Here is a 14906-nt window from a genome sequence, read left to right as displayed (position 1 = left end):
GGTTGTTATCCGTAAAACGTCTAACAGCTAAAGGACTTACTGTAAAATTCAAAGATGATAAGTGTACAATCCTAGCAGGAGACAAGGTTATAGTCAGTGTAAATGCAGGAGAACAATTATATCATCTAGACACAGTACAGGAACAGGTGAAGTTATGTACACATGATAAACACAAGAATTGTATTCATGTATGGCATAGACGTCTAGGACACAGACATCCTGAAAGTATAATGGCATTACAGAAGAAACATCTGACAAAAGATCTATTAATATCTAATTGCTCAATGACCATGAAGTGTGAATGTTGTATAAAATCAAAAGCTACAAGAGTGTCAATGTCCAAAGAAAGTGAAACAAGAAGCAAAAGACCACTTGACTTGGTACATACTGACGTATGTGGACCCATGAAAGTGACTACATCAGGAGGTAATAGATACATGGTGACTTTCATAGATGACTATTCAAGATACACAGTCACGTACTTGATAAAGAGCAAAAGCGAAGTTTTCAGTAAATTACAAGACTATGTGACAAAGTCAAGTAACAAGTTTCGAAGGAAGCCAATCATCATTAGAAGTGATAATGGAGGTGAATTTACAGGACACCAAATAGAAAACTACTTAAAACAGAATGGAATAGAGCATCAAAAGACTGTTCCAAACACACCCGAGCAGAATGGGGTAGCAGAAAGAAAAAACAGAACTTTGACTGAAATGATAAGATGTATGCTGACAGATTCCAAACTACCAGAGAAATATTGGGGTGAAGCAGCAATGACGGCCACTTATCTGCAAAACAGACTTTTTTCAAGGAAACTGAAAAAGACCCCATATGAGCTATGGCAAGGTAATAAACCAAGTGTGAAGCATTTAAGAGTTTTTGGTTGTAAAGCCTTTGTGTTTATTCCAGAAGAGAAACGATCCAAACTTCAAAACAGATCCGTAGAAGGAATATTTGTTGGATACTGTGAAAACTGCAAAGGATACAGAATCCTAGATCCGAAGACAGACAGAGTTACAGTGAGTAACAGTGTAACATTCATTGAGGATCTAAATGATGACATAATGACATCACTGGAAATGAGAAATGATGAAAGCAGTGATATCAATGCAGGAATATCTGATGAGAAAGAAGTGGAAATTGCCAAAAATCAAAACACTGAAACTAAAGAGATACAAGAACAGGCAAACAATGAACCAAGACGTTCAATAAGAGAGAACAAGGGAAAACCACCTGTACGTCTTTCATACAAGGCGAGTACAAACAAGATATATGAACCTACATCTTGGGAAGACATATCAAAACTCTCAGAAGAAGAAGCTAACAAATGGATAAAAGCAACAGAAACCGAAATGAAATCCATGCACGATAAGGCCTGGACACTGACAGAATTACCAGAAAGAAGAAAAACTATAGGATGCAAATGGGTTTTTAAGGTAAAATATCAAACGGATGGCACAGCTGAACGATATCGAGCGAGACTCGTAGCTAAAGGTTATACTCAGAAATATGGAGAAGACTATGATGAAGTTTTTGCACCAGTCAAACATACTACAATTAGAACCTTGTTTGCAGTTGCAGCAACAAAACAAATGCAATTGAGACATCTGGATGTAAAGACAGCGTTCCTAAATGGAGATTTAACAGAAGATATCTACATGGAACAACCTCCAGGATACAAAGATAAAAGAAAACCAAACATGGTTTGTAAGCTACAGAAAAGTATCTATGGTTTAAAGCAAGCCGCTAAAGCCTGGAATAATAAAGTCACAGAAGTGCTCACAAATGAACATTTTCAAAGAAGTAAAGCAGATCCGTGTCTATACACAAAGAAACTGGGAGACAGATGGATCTATGTACTGATATATGTGGACGATATTTTAGTTTGTTTTGAAAAAGAAAGGGATGTAACAGAAATACTGAAAATTCTTGATCAACACTTTGAGATCAAAGATTTGGGAAATGTGAAACAGTACCTAGGGATACAAATAGAAAGAAGAAGACGGGAGTTATCTTCTTAACCAAAGTCACATGATTCAAGACATTATTGAAACATTTGGATTGAAAGATGCGAAACCAATAAAGTCTCCAATGGAGATCAACTATCTGAAGGAGATGAACAGTGAACAAAATATGTTGCCAGACAACGAACAGTACAGAAAGGCAATGGGAAAATTACCGTATCTTGCAACTGTTACAAGACCAGACATTGCAGCAGCAGTAGGAATTTTGAGCAGAAAGGTGTCAAAACCAAATAAAATGGACTGGAATGCCGTAAAGAGAGTAATACGTTACTTGAAAGGAACTATCGATGTTAAACTAAAACTACCTGCAAGTAACAAATGCATTTTAACTGGATATGTGGATGCAGACTGGGCTGGAGATACACTTGACAGAAAATCTACCAGTGGTTATGTTTTCTTACTCTCAGGTGGACCAATTAGTTGGGCTAGTAAAAAACAATCAATAGTGACACTGTCGACAACAGAAGCAGAGTATGTTGCCGCAGCACAAGCAGCTCAAGAAGTCTTATGGTTGAGACAACTACTGACAGACTTAGGAGAACAACTGTTGGAACCAACAAAGTTGTATGAAGACAATCAAGGTTGTATTGTTCTTGCTCAGATGGAAAGAGTTAATCCAAGAACAAAACACATTGATATAAAGTTTCATTTTTTGAGGAATTACCAGGAGCAAGGAATGCTGAAGTTAGAATATTGTCCAACTGAAGATATGACAGCCGATATTCTTACTAAGGCATTGAATGCTGAAAGACATCAGAAACTGATGAAGAAATTAAGTTTGACTGAATAAGTCTTTATTGTTGAGAAAGGGTGTTGGTATATACATATATGCAACAGATATAGACTTATTGTATTATACTATTGTTGGAGGAACTTACAGCTTCCGGACACTAGATGGCGATGTTATTATTGTTATGTGCTGAATACATGTAATGATAAGCTATGGAGACTTGTCTGTATCTCAAAATTGCTGCATATCTATGGTTAAACTCCTTTCCAGTGTATTCCTTGTTATATTGCTGTATAGACATGCTGATGCTGATGTTACCTCATGTTCTGATAAGTAAACTGAAGATTATCCCATATAATCTACTCTGAAGCTTTCTTCTGCGACTGCACTCTGCAACACGTTCAATGTCTAGTGGTCAGCCCAGGTACTGCAGATCAGCTCCTCGTCACATGAACTGGAGCGAGGTACAGTGACTGCATAAAAATTAGGGTGATCCCCTTACAAGTCTTTACCAAACCATTCCCTAGGGGAAGACAACCCAGTGTTAAGTCTGGTTGCTGACACCCCATCCCTGCTATGAAAAGTTGCTGGTGGCTACAAATGACCCCTGCACCAGCAACTAAAGGGTAACTGTAGGATTACATAGCATCCACTTAAATGAATAGGTGACCATGTAATACACGACTGTGCAAAGTTCACCACTGCAATCCACCCTTTGCAGCTCTGCGCACCATAGGTCCTAAATGGCAGTATGGACAAGTCCAGTTGCTACAAGTGTCTAGGATGTATTAGACTGCACTTACCCCACACACAGCAACTTGCATAATCGCGTCAAAGCCACCTTCTGGGGAATCCAGGTTACCGGAGATCTGCTGCTTGCCTACCAGATCATTGAACAATTTGCCGTCGCTTGTAAGATTGAGGACATTCTTGAAGCTGAAGGGACTAGTACAGTTCTGCTTGGTGGTGCAGGGATTGAGGAGTTTAGCTGGGGTAGTACTAATGTATGGCATCACTGTTTTCTCCACAAAAGAGCCAAAACCTAAGATGAAGCAAAAGGTAGAACGTTAATAATACTTGCAAAACAAGTAACATACTATATAGTTGTACAGGCAAGAAAATTGATTGCTTATCATTGGTTGGACCCGAGTCCTCCTGCTCTAGTGGAATTGATATCTAGAGTTAATAATACTATTAGGCTGGAGAGGGGAGTATATATACAGAGAAAGGCCCAAACTAAATTTGAAAAAATTTGGGGAGCATGGTTGGACACACCTGGCCTTCCCTCCCCGTCTCTGATTAGGAACAGATCTCTCACTTCAACTTTCTCTGTTTCCTTGATCCCCTGAATACTATTCTTTACATGGAAATCAAAGGAGGTTCGGGAGATTTAGCAGGGGGTCCTAATGGACTCCTCCCCACCCTCTTTATGTGTCGGATTGTGTCTCCATATTTACTTTGAATTGTTATTGTGTTGCTGTTGTTTTGTCGATTGTTTGATTTTGTGTTAAGAAAGATTTGTTAATAAAAATTATCTGATTTAAAAAAACATACTATATAGTTATAGGGAAAGCTATCAAGTGTTATTAACACACAACCCCCCCCCCTACAAAAAAAAAAAAAATGCCTGAAGTCCCGCAGTTTCTGACCATTAAGCCTCATAATAGGCTGAGACTTCCCGTTCTATAGAGATCACTTCTCAGCCATATCATCATCACAGGCTATGTATAGTGAACATGTGATGTCACAGCTCACCTCCTCCCCCTCTCTACAGTATGATCTCATCACCGAGCATGCCCACAACACACTTCCATAGACAGCAATGAGTTATCCCCAGACTACAGATTTCTATAGTCCATGTGGCTGCTGTAAAGCATCTCTGTAAATGCTGTTACTGGCAGCTCCATAACCATTTGCAGAAAAATAAAAATACCCACCTGAGAATAAACCAGATTAGAGAAATAGAAAGTGTGTCAGTATCTGGTTATAACTAGAGGGTCACTTAAGGGTAACTGTTCTGAAACCAAGCGAAAGGAAATGTAAACACACGTAGGAAAGCCAAAATTTTTTTTTCTTTGTCGAAAAAACCCACGATAATATATTAAAGCTTAAATGAAGAAGAGGAAGTGCAGAGAGGCCGCCCACAACCAAGCAAGGAACCTCTATCTGTACAGCAACTGCAAGATCTCAAGCCTAAATTTACTTCCAGCCCATGACATAACACCGACATATTGCACAGTGCTGTACAGAGATGTATTCAGCTGTAGACCCCCAAACACATAATAGGACCAAGTTCATATGCAATGTGGGAGGAAAAAAAAAATGCAGTACCTGGGGAAAATCCATGCAAACACAAGGAGAACATACAAACTACATGAACATGTTAGATTCAAACCCAGGGCTGTAAGCAACAATGATGACCGCTTCAGGAAAGGGCTCTTAAAATACTGAGGCCTTAAGAGGCTACCAATATCAGATCAGTGGGGGTCTGATACCCAGCACCCCTATCAGCAGTTTTTAGCAAATGATGCAGAGAATGGAGCAGAAAGCAGCTGGCGCTGTTCTATGTGCAGTGGTGGAAAGGAGGCACTGCAGCTTAGGTCTCATTGATGATCTGCAGTGCCTGATCTGTCCACTACACTGAGAACGGAGCTGTCTTCTCTCTGTAATATTCTCAAGCCTACCAGCTGTACGGATTGCATATCAGTAACAAGGCCTATTCCTATGATAGTTCAGCAATATTTTTAACCCAGAAAACCCCTTTAAAATATTTAGACAAAGCTTACTGAACCCTGACATGACTGTACACAACCATATACTGACACTGTGTTCGTTCTCATTTATTTATTTTTTTTATCCTATCAGTATGTCTTTGCAGAATGGGAGGAAATCCACACAAACACGGGGAGAACATAAACTCCCTACAGATGTTGTTCCTGGTGGGATTTGAACCCAGGACTCCAGCACTGCAAGGCTGCAGTGCTAACCACTGAGCCACTGTGTTGCCCCGGATGTTTGTTCTTATCTTTCAGCCCTTACCTATCCTGAAATCTGATGTAATCTGCTCCATCTCTCTCATCAGTGCTGTGCCGAGGCTTTTCACATTTTTCAAATCGTCCTCCATGGAGTACGACAGGTCCATAAGATAGTACAGATCGATAGGATAGTCTTCTGCTCTTCTAAAAGTTAAGTTAAACGTCTGGGGTTCACCTATATAAAAACGTAAAGAAAAAAAAATAAAATTAAAATCAGGGATTAAACTGAAGATAAACCCTAGACAGTTTACAAAGCACAGCGTCACACTACCTACCGGATCTCAGCTCAAACCTCAGCTGCTGAGGGCGGATCTGGGTGATGTTGGCAGGATCCATACGTTCTCCTTTGGCTTTATTAGTTATGGCATTATCTTTTAGCTTTTCTTTGCTGCCCCGGGGGTTCTGGATACTATCTTCAGGGCATCCTTTGCTTTTCAATGCAGTCAGGTCGTCACAACGTGCAGAGGTCGGCTCACCTTCTTGCAAAAAGTCCTAAAACAAGGAAAGGTTAACCATACACAGCCCGCACGCCCTGGTGGTGGGCTGCAGTGCTGGTAGTGAGTCTGACGCCATGTGCTGTTTCAGCCGTCTTTATATAGATCCTATTCTGGTCCTAGTCCCCGCCCTCTCACTGCCCAACCCACAGCTCCGGCCCGTCAGATAATCCTGGTCGGTTACGTCATAGTGGGAGTAGCTCATGGGGCGTGACCGTAAAGAACACAATCGTCACATGACTCAAGGAGGACAACAAAGCCCATATGGCAGGTAAATAGATTGTAAAGAGGCAATCCTCACTGCAATCACAGTATGCAGCGATCATGACACGGCAAGTTCCGCCATAGAATCCTGATCTTGCTATCACACTTGAGATAGTTAATCTCATATTATAACCTGTGAGTCCGATCTCTTCCTATGGTGTATATATTATACTCAGATCGATTACAATGTACCTCATGACAAATCCACTGAGTGCCAGTTGTAGTGAGCTGTACCTTATTGTACATCTTTGCCTAACACATCCAATCGCCAAGAAATATGCTCACATTAATAAACTGTTAGGAGCCAAAATGGCCCACAGTCTGCATGTATTCCTCATAGTTGCTACAAAAATTATGTTGTTAGGCTTCATCATTATTATATACGTTTTTATGTGTACTCTGTTGATTGTCATGCCCAGTATACACCATTGATAGTACCATATGTAATGAATTGGACTGACCCTACAGCACCTGGTATTCCCAGGCGGTCTCTCATCCAAGTACTAACCAGGCCCGACCCTGCTTAGCTTCCGAGATCAGGCATGTTCAGGGTGGTGTGGCCGTAGCCAGATATGACCAGCTTCATCTCTTGTATACACCATAGACTCCTATGTGGTAATTGTTGCTATATGGCAGGACTACCGTTTCTTAATCCGGATAGCTAAGTGTCTTTAAATATTTCAGAGGAAGGGAAGGAAGGATATGGAATCATTCATACCCATTGGTTTAATGCAATTGAACCTAAAGATCCATTGGGTTTCTTTTTGCAATAACACATTCTCCCAATCACCCCTCCTCGCTGTTTTTTTAACACACTCCATCCCTTGGAATTTTAGGCTGAAAACATCACCCCCATGTTTTTCACGTATGTGGTTTGCTACTGGCGTATCCGTACCTCTCAAAACATCGCCCACATGTTCTAAAATCCGTCGGCGAAATTGCCTTTTTGTCTTGCCGACATAATTCATTTTACATGGGCATGATATTACGTACACTACACCTTCTGTCCGACATGTGATAAATTCATTGGTCATATATTTTTTACCCGTGGAATGAGCCAGCACCTCACGGCCCTTTTGTATGTAGCCACAGGCTCTGCACGAGCCACACTTATGAGTGCCCACGGGTGGAACAGAATTTAACCAGGTAGTTCTCATTTCTGGTTCTAAATGGCTCTGCATGAGTCTATCGCCTATGTTGCGTCCCCGTCTATAGGTCACAGATGGTGTCGGGGAGATGACCCTTTTGATATCTGGGTCTTGCTGTAATATTCCCCAGTAAGTATCCAATATGTGGCGGACCTCGGGTTCATGCTGATCAAATGTACTGATGAGTCTTATCATTCCATCATTTTGTTTTTTTGGCTTAGGTGTCAGTAATACCTCTCTCGGGGTGTCTCTAGCCTGTTTTCTAGCCTGTTCTAAAGGAGATTTTGGATATCCCCTGCTGACAAATCGTGACGTTAACGACTCACATTGTCTGTCATATTCAGCCAATGAGGAACAGTTTCTCCGAATTCTGAGATACTGTCCCTTTGGGATACCTCTCTTTAGAGGTTGTGGATGGTTGCTGTCATACCGTAATAATGCATTGGTCGCTGTCTCTTTCCGATACAGCGTAGTTGTTAAATTCCCTGATGTCAGTTTCATAGGAACAGAATCTGATTTCCACTCCAAACCAGGATCTGTCTCATTTAAAAAATCTGATTGCTGGTCACATGACAGTGATAAGGACCAGAAGGAAGTGGCTAACTCACAGATTAGACACCGGTAGGATTAAGAATACCTTCATTACAATACACAGGTACTAGTCTAACAAACGAGAGGTCATCATGCTTTTGGACTAATAAAACACGCTTGCATTGCAGGTGGGACTGTTGAAAAAACCTTCCGGATATAGGTGTTTATTCTGCAAGTAAAGCTCGGCATATCCCCCAGTGTGACACGAGTCTAGCGTTACACAGTCTTCTGCTTCTCTTCTAGATTTCTGCCTCCAGACACAAGCTGTTGTGTGGGATGGACGGGAAATAAAAAAACCACCTGTTCCATATAAAAAGGGATGAGGCTCCTGTATATTGTGCAGCCCGGCTATGGTAATCACATGCTATGTGCCGTAATTGCCGGTTTATACAGAAACTCGCCATAGAGTAACTTGCTAGTACAGGTGCAGTCTGGAAATGACAATAATTCACATGTGATTCCTGCGGCTGGGCTGTGTATGGAGACCCTTACCGATGTTAACCCCCTTATAAGTGGAAAGGGTAGCACATGGATACAACCCATTCTATTGGGGACATTATAGCACAGTAACCGGCCATGGTGCTTCCAAGTAAAGCTCGTCTCTACTTACCACTTTGGTGCACCAGCCACAGTTTGGTCCGGCTTGTATACACTCTCCGCAGGATTTGGCGTTTGCTTTTAAACATTCAGTTCCACCTTAATGGAAACAAAAGCAATGAGGCTTAAACAAGGCCCAAGAAACTTTGAGAAACAAGAGTGCGTGCGCAAGGGGTTAACGTGCTGGTCGGCTGGAGCTATGAAGACTGGCGCGGCATATGCTAATCTTCAGAAATATTTCACCGTGTTACTCATCCAACACAGTAAATGCCATCCTATTAATATTATAAATGTGAAAGTTTGTGAGTTTGGATGTTTGTGGGTTTGTGTGTTCGGATGTTTGTTAGTCAATCACGCAAAACCCGCTCGACCGATTTGGCTGAAATTTTCCACAAACATAGTTAATACACCCCATTGCGCAATAGGCTACTTTTCGTCACAATAGCGCACATACGTTTTTCCCAGGACCCCCACAAACCCCAAACTCACATCATCATCTCTGCAATCTCACACACTTTGGACCATAGCAAGCCACAAAATTCATATTGCCCTCTACAGCCTCGCCCCTAACCCCACACAATCACATATACATATACTTTACCACTTTGCCCCTCACCTTACCGATACTCCAGGAGGCTCTCTTTAACGCTCCGGAGCAGCCATGTTTGCCAACCCCCACCGCTCTGACAATCCACGACACCGCCCACCCATGTCAATACCCCTAGGAGGTCTAATAAATGCAAAAAATTTTTTTTAAAAAAGTAAAAAAAAATATTAAAAACAAAAAAAAAGGATTAAAAATTCAAATCACCCCCCTTTCCCTAGAACACATATAAAAATAGTTAAAAACTGTGAAACACATACATGTTAGGTATCCCCGCGTCCAAAATCGCCCGCTCTACAAAGCTATACAAATATTTTTCCTGTTCGGTAAACGCCGTAGCGGGAAAAGTGGTCAAAAGTGCCAAACCGCCGTTTTTTCACTGTTTTGTTTCTGATAAAAATTTGAATAAAAAGTGATCAAAGCAATAACATTTCCCGAAAATGGTAGAACTACAAAGTGCACCCGGTCCCGCAAAAAAAAGATGCCCTATACATCCCCGTACATGCACGTATAAAAAAGTTACGGCTCTTGGAATATGGCGACTTTTCAAAAAAAAATTTTTTAACAGTTTTGGACTTGTTTTTAAGGGGTCAAAATGTAACTAAAACCATATAAATTTGGTATCCCCGGAATCGTAACGAAACACAGAATACAGGGGACATGTCAATTTGGTTGCACAGTGAATGCCGTAAAACCAAAGCCCGTAAGAAAGTCGCAGAAATGCATTTTTTCTTGAAATCCACCCCATTTTGAATTTTTTCCCTGCTTCCCAGTACATTATATAGAATAATTAATGGTGGCATCATGAAGCAAAATTTGTCCCGCAAAAATTAAGACCTCATATGGCTCTGGGAGCGGAGAAGTAAAAAAGTTATGGGGTTTAGAAGGAGGGGAGTCAAAAACGAAAATCAAAACATGCCATCGGCGGGAAAGGGTTAACTTCAAATACCTCTGTCCCAAAGTCACTATGTAAAGTTTCTCACAACACCGTATATATAGCAGCTCAAATACAAAGTAACTTCAACACAAAAGTCTCACGTATTCTCTGAATTACAGCAAAAACAAGATACAAAGTTACATTTCATATCCCATACCTTATACACAGTACGAAAACCTTACCCACGCCTGTATATACCCACTTCTACAATCACCGCAGACAAAGTCGCGGGTACCAGCTAGTTACCAATATGCCTGAAGTGCTATAGGTTCTAGGAATAAAATCACTCCTTAAGGAGAGATCACCTTTGCAGGTGTAGGGAGACTTACAAAGCCATTTATGCTCCACTGGGGGATTATGGGAAATATGCAAATCTGTTTTCCATTGTAATAAGGAAAACGGTGCCTCTGCTTGCTGCCCTCTAGGGACAGGAACTGAATTGCTATATTCAGTCCCTTACCTGTTTCTTATGGACCACCTAACTTTCGCAGATACAGACACAATCCACACGGTTGTCTATTACTGCCGCGGATTCTGCACATTTTCAAAAAAGACAACACTTCGGGCTGAACTGCTTTTGCAGAACAAGATTTAGGCCTGCAGGAACTTTAAATGGAATTTTCCAGAAAGTAAAGCAGGGTCCTTAAAAACAGACCAACTTCCTCAAGTGTTTGGCTCAAGGACGGAGCAAAGTAGATTTTATGTCCAAGACAAACAGCAGACTTACCTTGTTGTGCACTGATGTATGACAGGGAATACACACACAGCCCCACAATGATAAGGAGACGCGCCATCTACAAGACAAAGAAGACACACGCCATTACAGATCTGTACTTAGGATTAGTGCTTTACTTTGTGGCACAAGACTATCCTCAACAAGGACATTTAACATGGCCAAACCCGCTGTCACATAAAAGTAGTTTCATTGTAGTAACTGTACAGAAAAATCTCTATCAAATCGACTTCATGAATGTATACCTACTATATAAGTAACAGGTACAGTATGTGCAGACCTGGAGATATGACAGATAACATAGGTATGGGGTGAGGGGTGTCAGTTTACTAGACTTCCTGTCGCTGATCTCATAGATGAGTGACTGATAACAGGGAACAACAGTATGTGATATGTGAGGTGTCATCTCCATCAACACACTATAATAAAGCTATCTTACCAAGGAAGCCCTACAGCACCATACAGTGACACATAGCGGGCCCATGAGACACGTCATAACTGCGGGGGCTCCGTACACCTACATACTACTCCGCATGAGGCCTTCTATCCTGGACAACTCTAAGGGAGCCCTCACACGATGTAACTCTGCGCTCATTCTGATTGTAAAAACATGTTCAGAATGAGCGCGTAAAAAGCAGCTCCCATTGACTTGAGTGGGAGCCGTCATACGTGCGCTCCCCATTGAAATCAATGGGAGGCTTTTTTCCCTATGCTTTCAATTTCGTTATTACGTGCAGTTACACATCAGTTACACCAAGCCGCTATACAATGTAGCGCAGTCCCTTTAAATTAGGTTGTCAGAAACTCAAGGGTAGTCCACATGATACGTCATCAGTACAAGATTGGTAGAGGTGCTATAACCAGACCCTGCAACGTCAGAAGCCATATATAAGAGGTATATAGCTGGAAGCAGCTCTGCCCCACTGCTACAGTGCACTGATCTCCGTACAGTATACAGCGTCCGGCTCCATACACTGTAGCAGTGGAACCAGGGGTCTTTAGTGCCGCTCCCACTCGCATGAATAGGAGTAGGGCCGCTTCTGGAGGGATATCTTGTATATGACTCCAAATCAGATCATCGGCGTGGGGTCCAGGTGTTGGACTCCTTGATCTGTTATAGAGGTCCTATCCTCATAGGCCATCAGTATCCTTTACACCAGGGTCTTGGAGTTGGTCTTGGCTGAATGGTGAGGATATTGTTCTGATATTGATGACCTTATCTAAAGATCAGTCTAAAGAAATATTTCCTCAAAACCCCTTTAGAGAAGTCCCATCACCTCTCCAGACATGTCGGTAGAGTAATTGTATTTCCATCAAATAATTCCAGAACGTTCCACTGATACCCGCTGGAAGATTTAGAAATAAATAGAGAACTGGGTGTTACCACTAGGAGGCGCATCCTATCAGTCTGACAGCAGTATATAGTGTGTAAGGACACCTCTTTGACAAGGTGGATAGCAAAACCCAATTATCAGGAGGAATAACAGAGGAACACGACAATGCAGAGTAATAAGAAGCAGTGTTCCAGAGCGGTTATATCAGTGGGGACAGCGTTATATACTGTAACATATCAGGAGGGGAGTCAGGTCTAGTTTATGTGCACAGACAAGAAAATAAAACGGACCACAAACAAAAAAATCTTCCGCTTCTGCGACTTCCACATGGCACCATTACACCATTATACTGCAGCTCCGGGTGACCCAGCACAAGGCTTGTTAGCAGGTCCCCATTTTTGGTAATCCTAAAAGCAGATGTGAGGCAGACTTGTGACAAGCAGCACTCCCTGAGTAACACACTCATCTATGAGGAGGAAGCCGGGCAGATTCCTGCACTGAATCCTATCCTATCCTATCCTATTAATATTATAAATGTGAAAGTTTGTGGGTTTGTGAGTTTGGATGTTCGGATGTTTGTTCCTCAATCACGCAAAACCCGCTCGACCGATTTGGCTGAAATTTTCCACAAACATAGTTAATACACCCGATTAAACAATAGGCTACTTTTCGTCACAATAGCGCACATACGTTTGTGCCAGGACCCTCACAAAACCCAAACTCGCACCACCATCTCTGCAATCTCACACACTTTGGACCATAGCAAGCCCCAAAATTCATATTGCCCTCTGCAGCCTCGCCCCTAACCACACACAATCTCATATACATATACTTTACCACTTTGCCCCTCACCTTAACGATACTCCAGGAGGCTCTCTTTAACGCTCCGGAGCAGCCATGTTTGCCGACCCCCACCGCTCTGACAATCCGCGACACTGCCCACCCATGTCAATACCCCTAGGAGGTCTAATAAATGCAAAAAAAAAGTTTTAAAAAAGTAAAAAAAAAAAAAAAAAAAAAATATATATATATATATATATATATATATATAAAAAAAAGGATTAATAATTCAAATCACCCCCCTTTCCCTAGAACACATATAAAAGTAGTTAAAAACTGTGAAACACATACATAATAGGTATCCCCGCGTCCAAAATCGCCCGCTCTACAAAGCTATACAAATATTTTTCCTGTTCGGTAAACGCCGTAGCGGGAAAAATGGTCAAAAGTGCCAAACCGCTGTTTTTTCACTGTTTTGATTCTGATAAAAATTTGAATAAAAAGTTATCAAAGCAATAACATTTCCCGAAAATGGTAGAACTACAAAGTACACCCGGTCACGCAAAAAAAAAAAGCCCTATACATCCCCGTACACGGACGTATAAAAAAGTTACGGCTGTCGGAATATGGCGACTTTTCAAAAAAAAATTTTTTAACACAGTTTTGGATTTTTTTTACGGGGTCAAAATGTTAAACCATATAAATTTGGTCTCCCGGAATCATAACGAAACACAGAATACAGGGGACAGGTCATTTTGGTTGCACAGTGAACGCTGTAAAATTAAAGCCCGTAAGAAAGTCGCAGAAATGCATTTTTTCTTCAAATCTACCCCATTCGGAATTTTTTCCCTGCTTCCCAGTACATTGTATAGAATAAATAATGGTGGCATCATAAAGAAAAATTTGTCCCGGAAAAATTAAGACCTCATATGGCTCTGGGAGCGGAGAAATAAAAAAGTTATGGGGTTTAGAGGGAGGGGAGTCAAAAACGAAAATCAAAACATGCCATCGGCGGGAAAGGGTTAACTTCAAATACTTCTGTCCCAAAGACACTATGTAAAGTTTATACCAACACCGTATATATAGCAGCTCAAATACAAAGTAACTTCAACACAAAAGGCTCATGTATTCTCAGAATTACAGCGAAAACAAGATACAAAGTTACATTTCATATCCCATACCTTATACACAGTACGAAAACCTTACCCACGCCTGTATATACCCACTGCTACAATCACCACAGACGAAGTCGCGGGTCCCAGCTATACTCCATATAACCTGGAGAATTTGCTATCCACTCCACTTTTTCAAGTACGCAAACATTTAACAAATCTGTATCCACCCAATTCTCGAATCACCGCTGACGAAGTCGCGGGTAACAGCTAGTGTTCCCATATATGGGCCGAGCACTGGACAGCAAACACTGCGAGGGGCGGCATTGTAGTCAGCACCGGCTCTGCTACGTTGTGTTATTCTCATCGCAGACAGTAGGAAAACTAAGTCAGCCATGAGAGAAAGGTCACATATTACACTTTATATTGGAATAATGGCCGCTACATTCACTATTCCTGCAGGGCCGATTGTTTACATGGATTTCCTACAGAGAATGCGAAAAATGTCGTGGAGTCCAGGCAT

The 14906-nt window shown here is 41.5% G+C and overlaps 1 protein-coding gene and 1 pseudogene across 2 annotated transcripts in view; both read right to left on the bottom strand.

The window, feature by feature from the left end:
- LOC142200907 (integrin beta-1-A-like) overlaps positions 1 to 14651 on the bottom strand; it is a 52916-nt gene extending 38265 nt beyond the window's left edge. The window contains exons 1-6 of one of the 2 annotated variants that reach the window (XM_075271609.1): positions 14453 to 14651; positions 11152 to 11218; positions 8897 to 8982; positions 6065 to 6281; positions 5794 to 5964; positions 3558 to 3796 (exon numbers count right to left, since the gene is read on the bottom strand). In XM_075271609.1, the coding sequence (XP_075127710.1) occupies positions 3558 to 3796; positions 5794 to 5964; positions 6065 to 6281; positions 8897 to 8982; positions 11152 to 11218 (780 nt within the window). In that variant the 5' untranslated portion in view covers positions 14453 to 14651. Of the gene's footprint in view, positions 1 to 3557; positions 3797 to 5793; positions 5965 to 6064; positions 6282 to 8896; positions 8983 to 11151; positions 11228 to 14452 lie in introns of those variants that run through there. The other variant, XM_075271610.1, reaches the window with a different exon arrangement.
- LOC142201604 (5S ribosomal RNA) lies at positions 7007 to 7115 on the bottom strand (annotated as a pseudogene).
- Positions 14652 to 14906: the final 255 nt, after the last annotated feature.

Source organism: Leptodactylus fuscus, chromosome 4 (genome assembly GCF_031893055.1).
Source record: "Leptodactylus fuscus isolate aLepFus1 chromosome 4, aLepFus1.hap2, whole genome shotgun sequence".
Classification (NCBI taxonomy): Eukaryota; Metazoa; Chordata; class Amphibia; order Anura; family Leptodactylidae; genus Leptodactylus; species Leptodactylus fuscus.
Note: the sequence above shows the minus strand (reverse complement) of the source record. Positions and strands in the feature narration are given on the sequence as shown.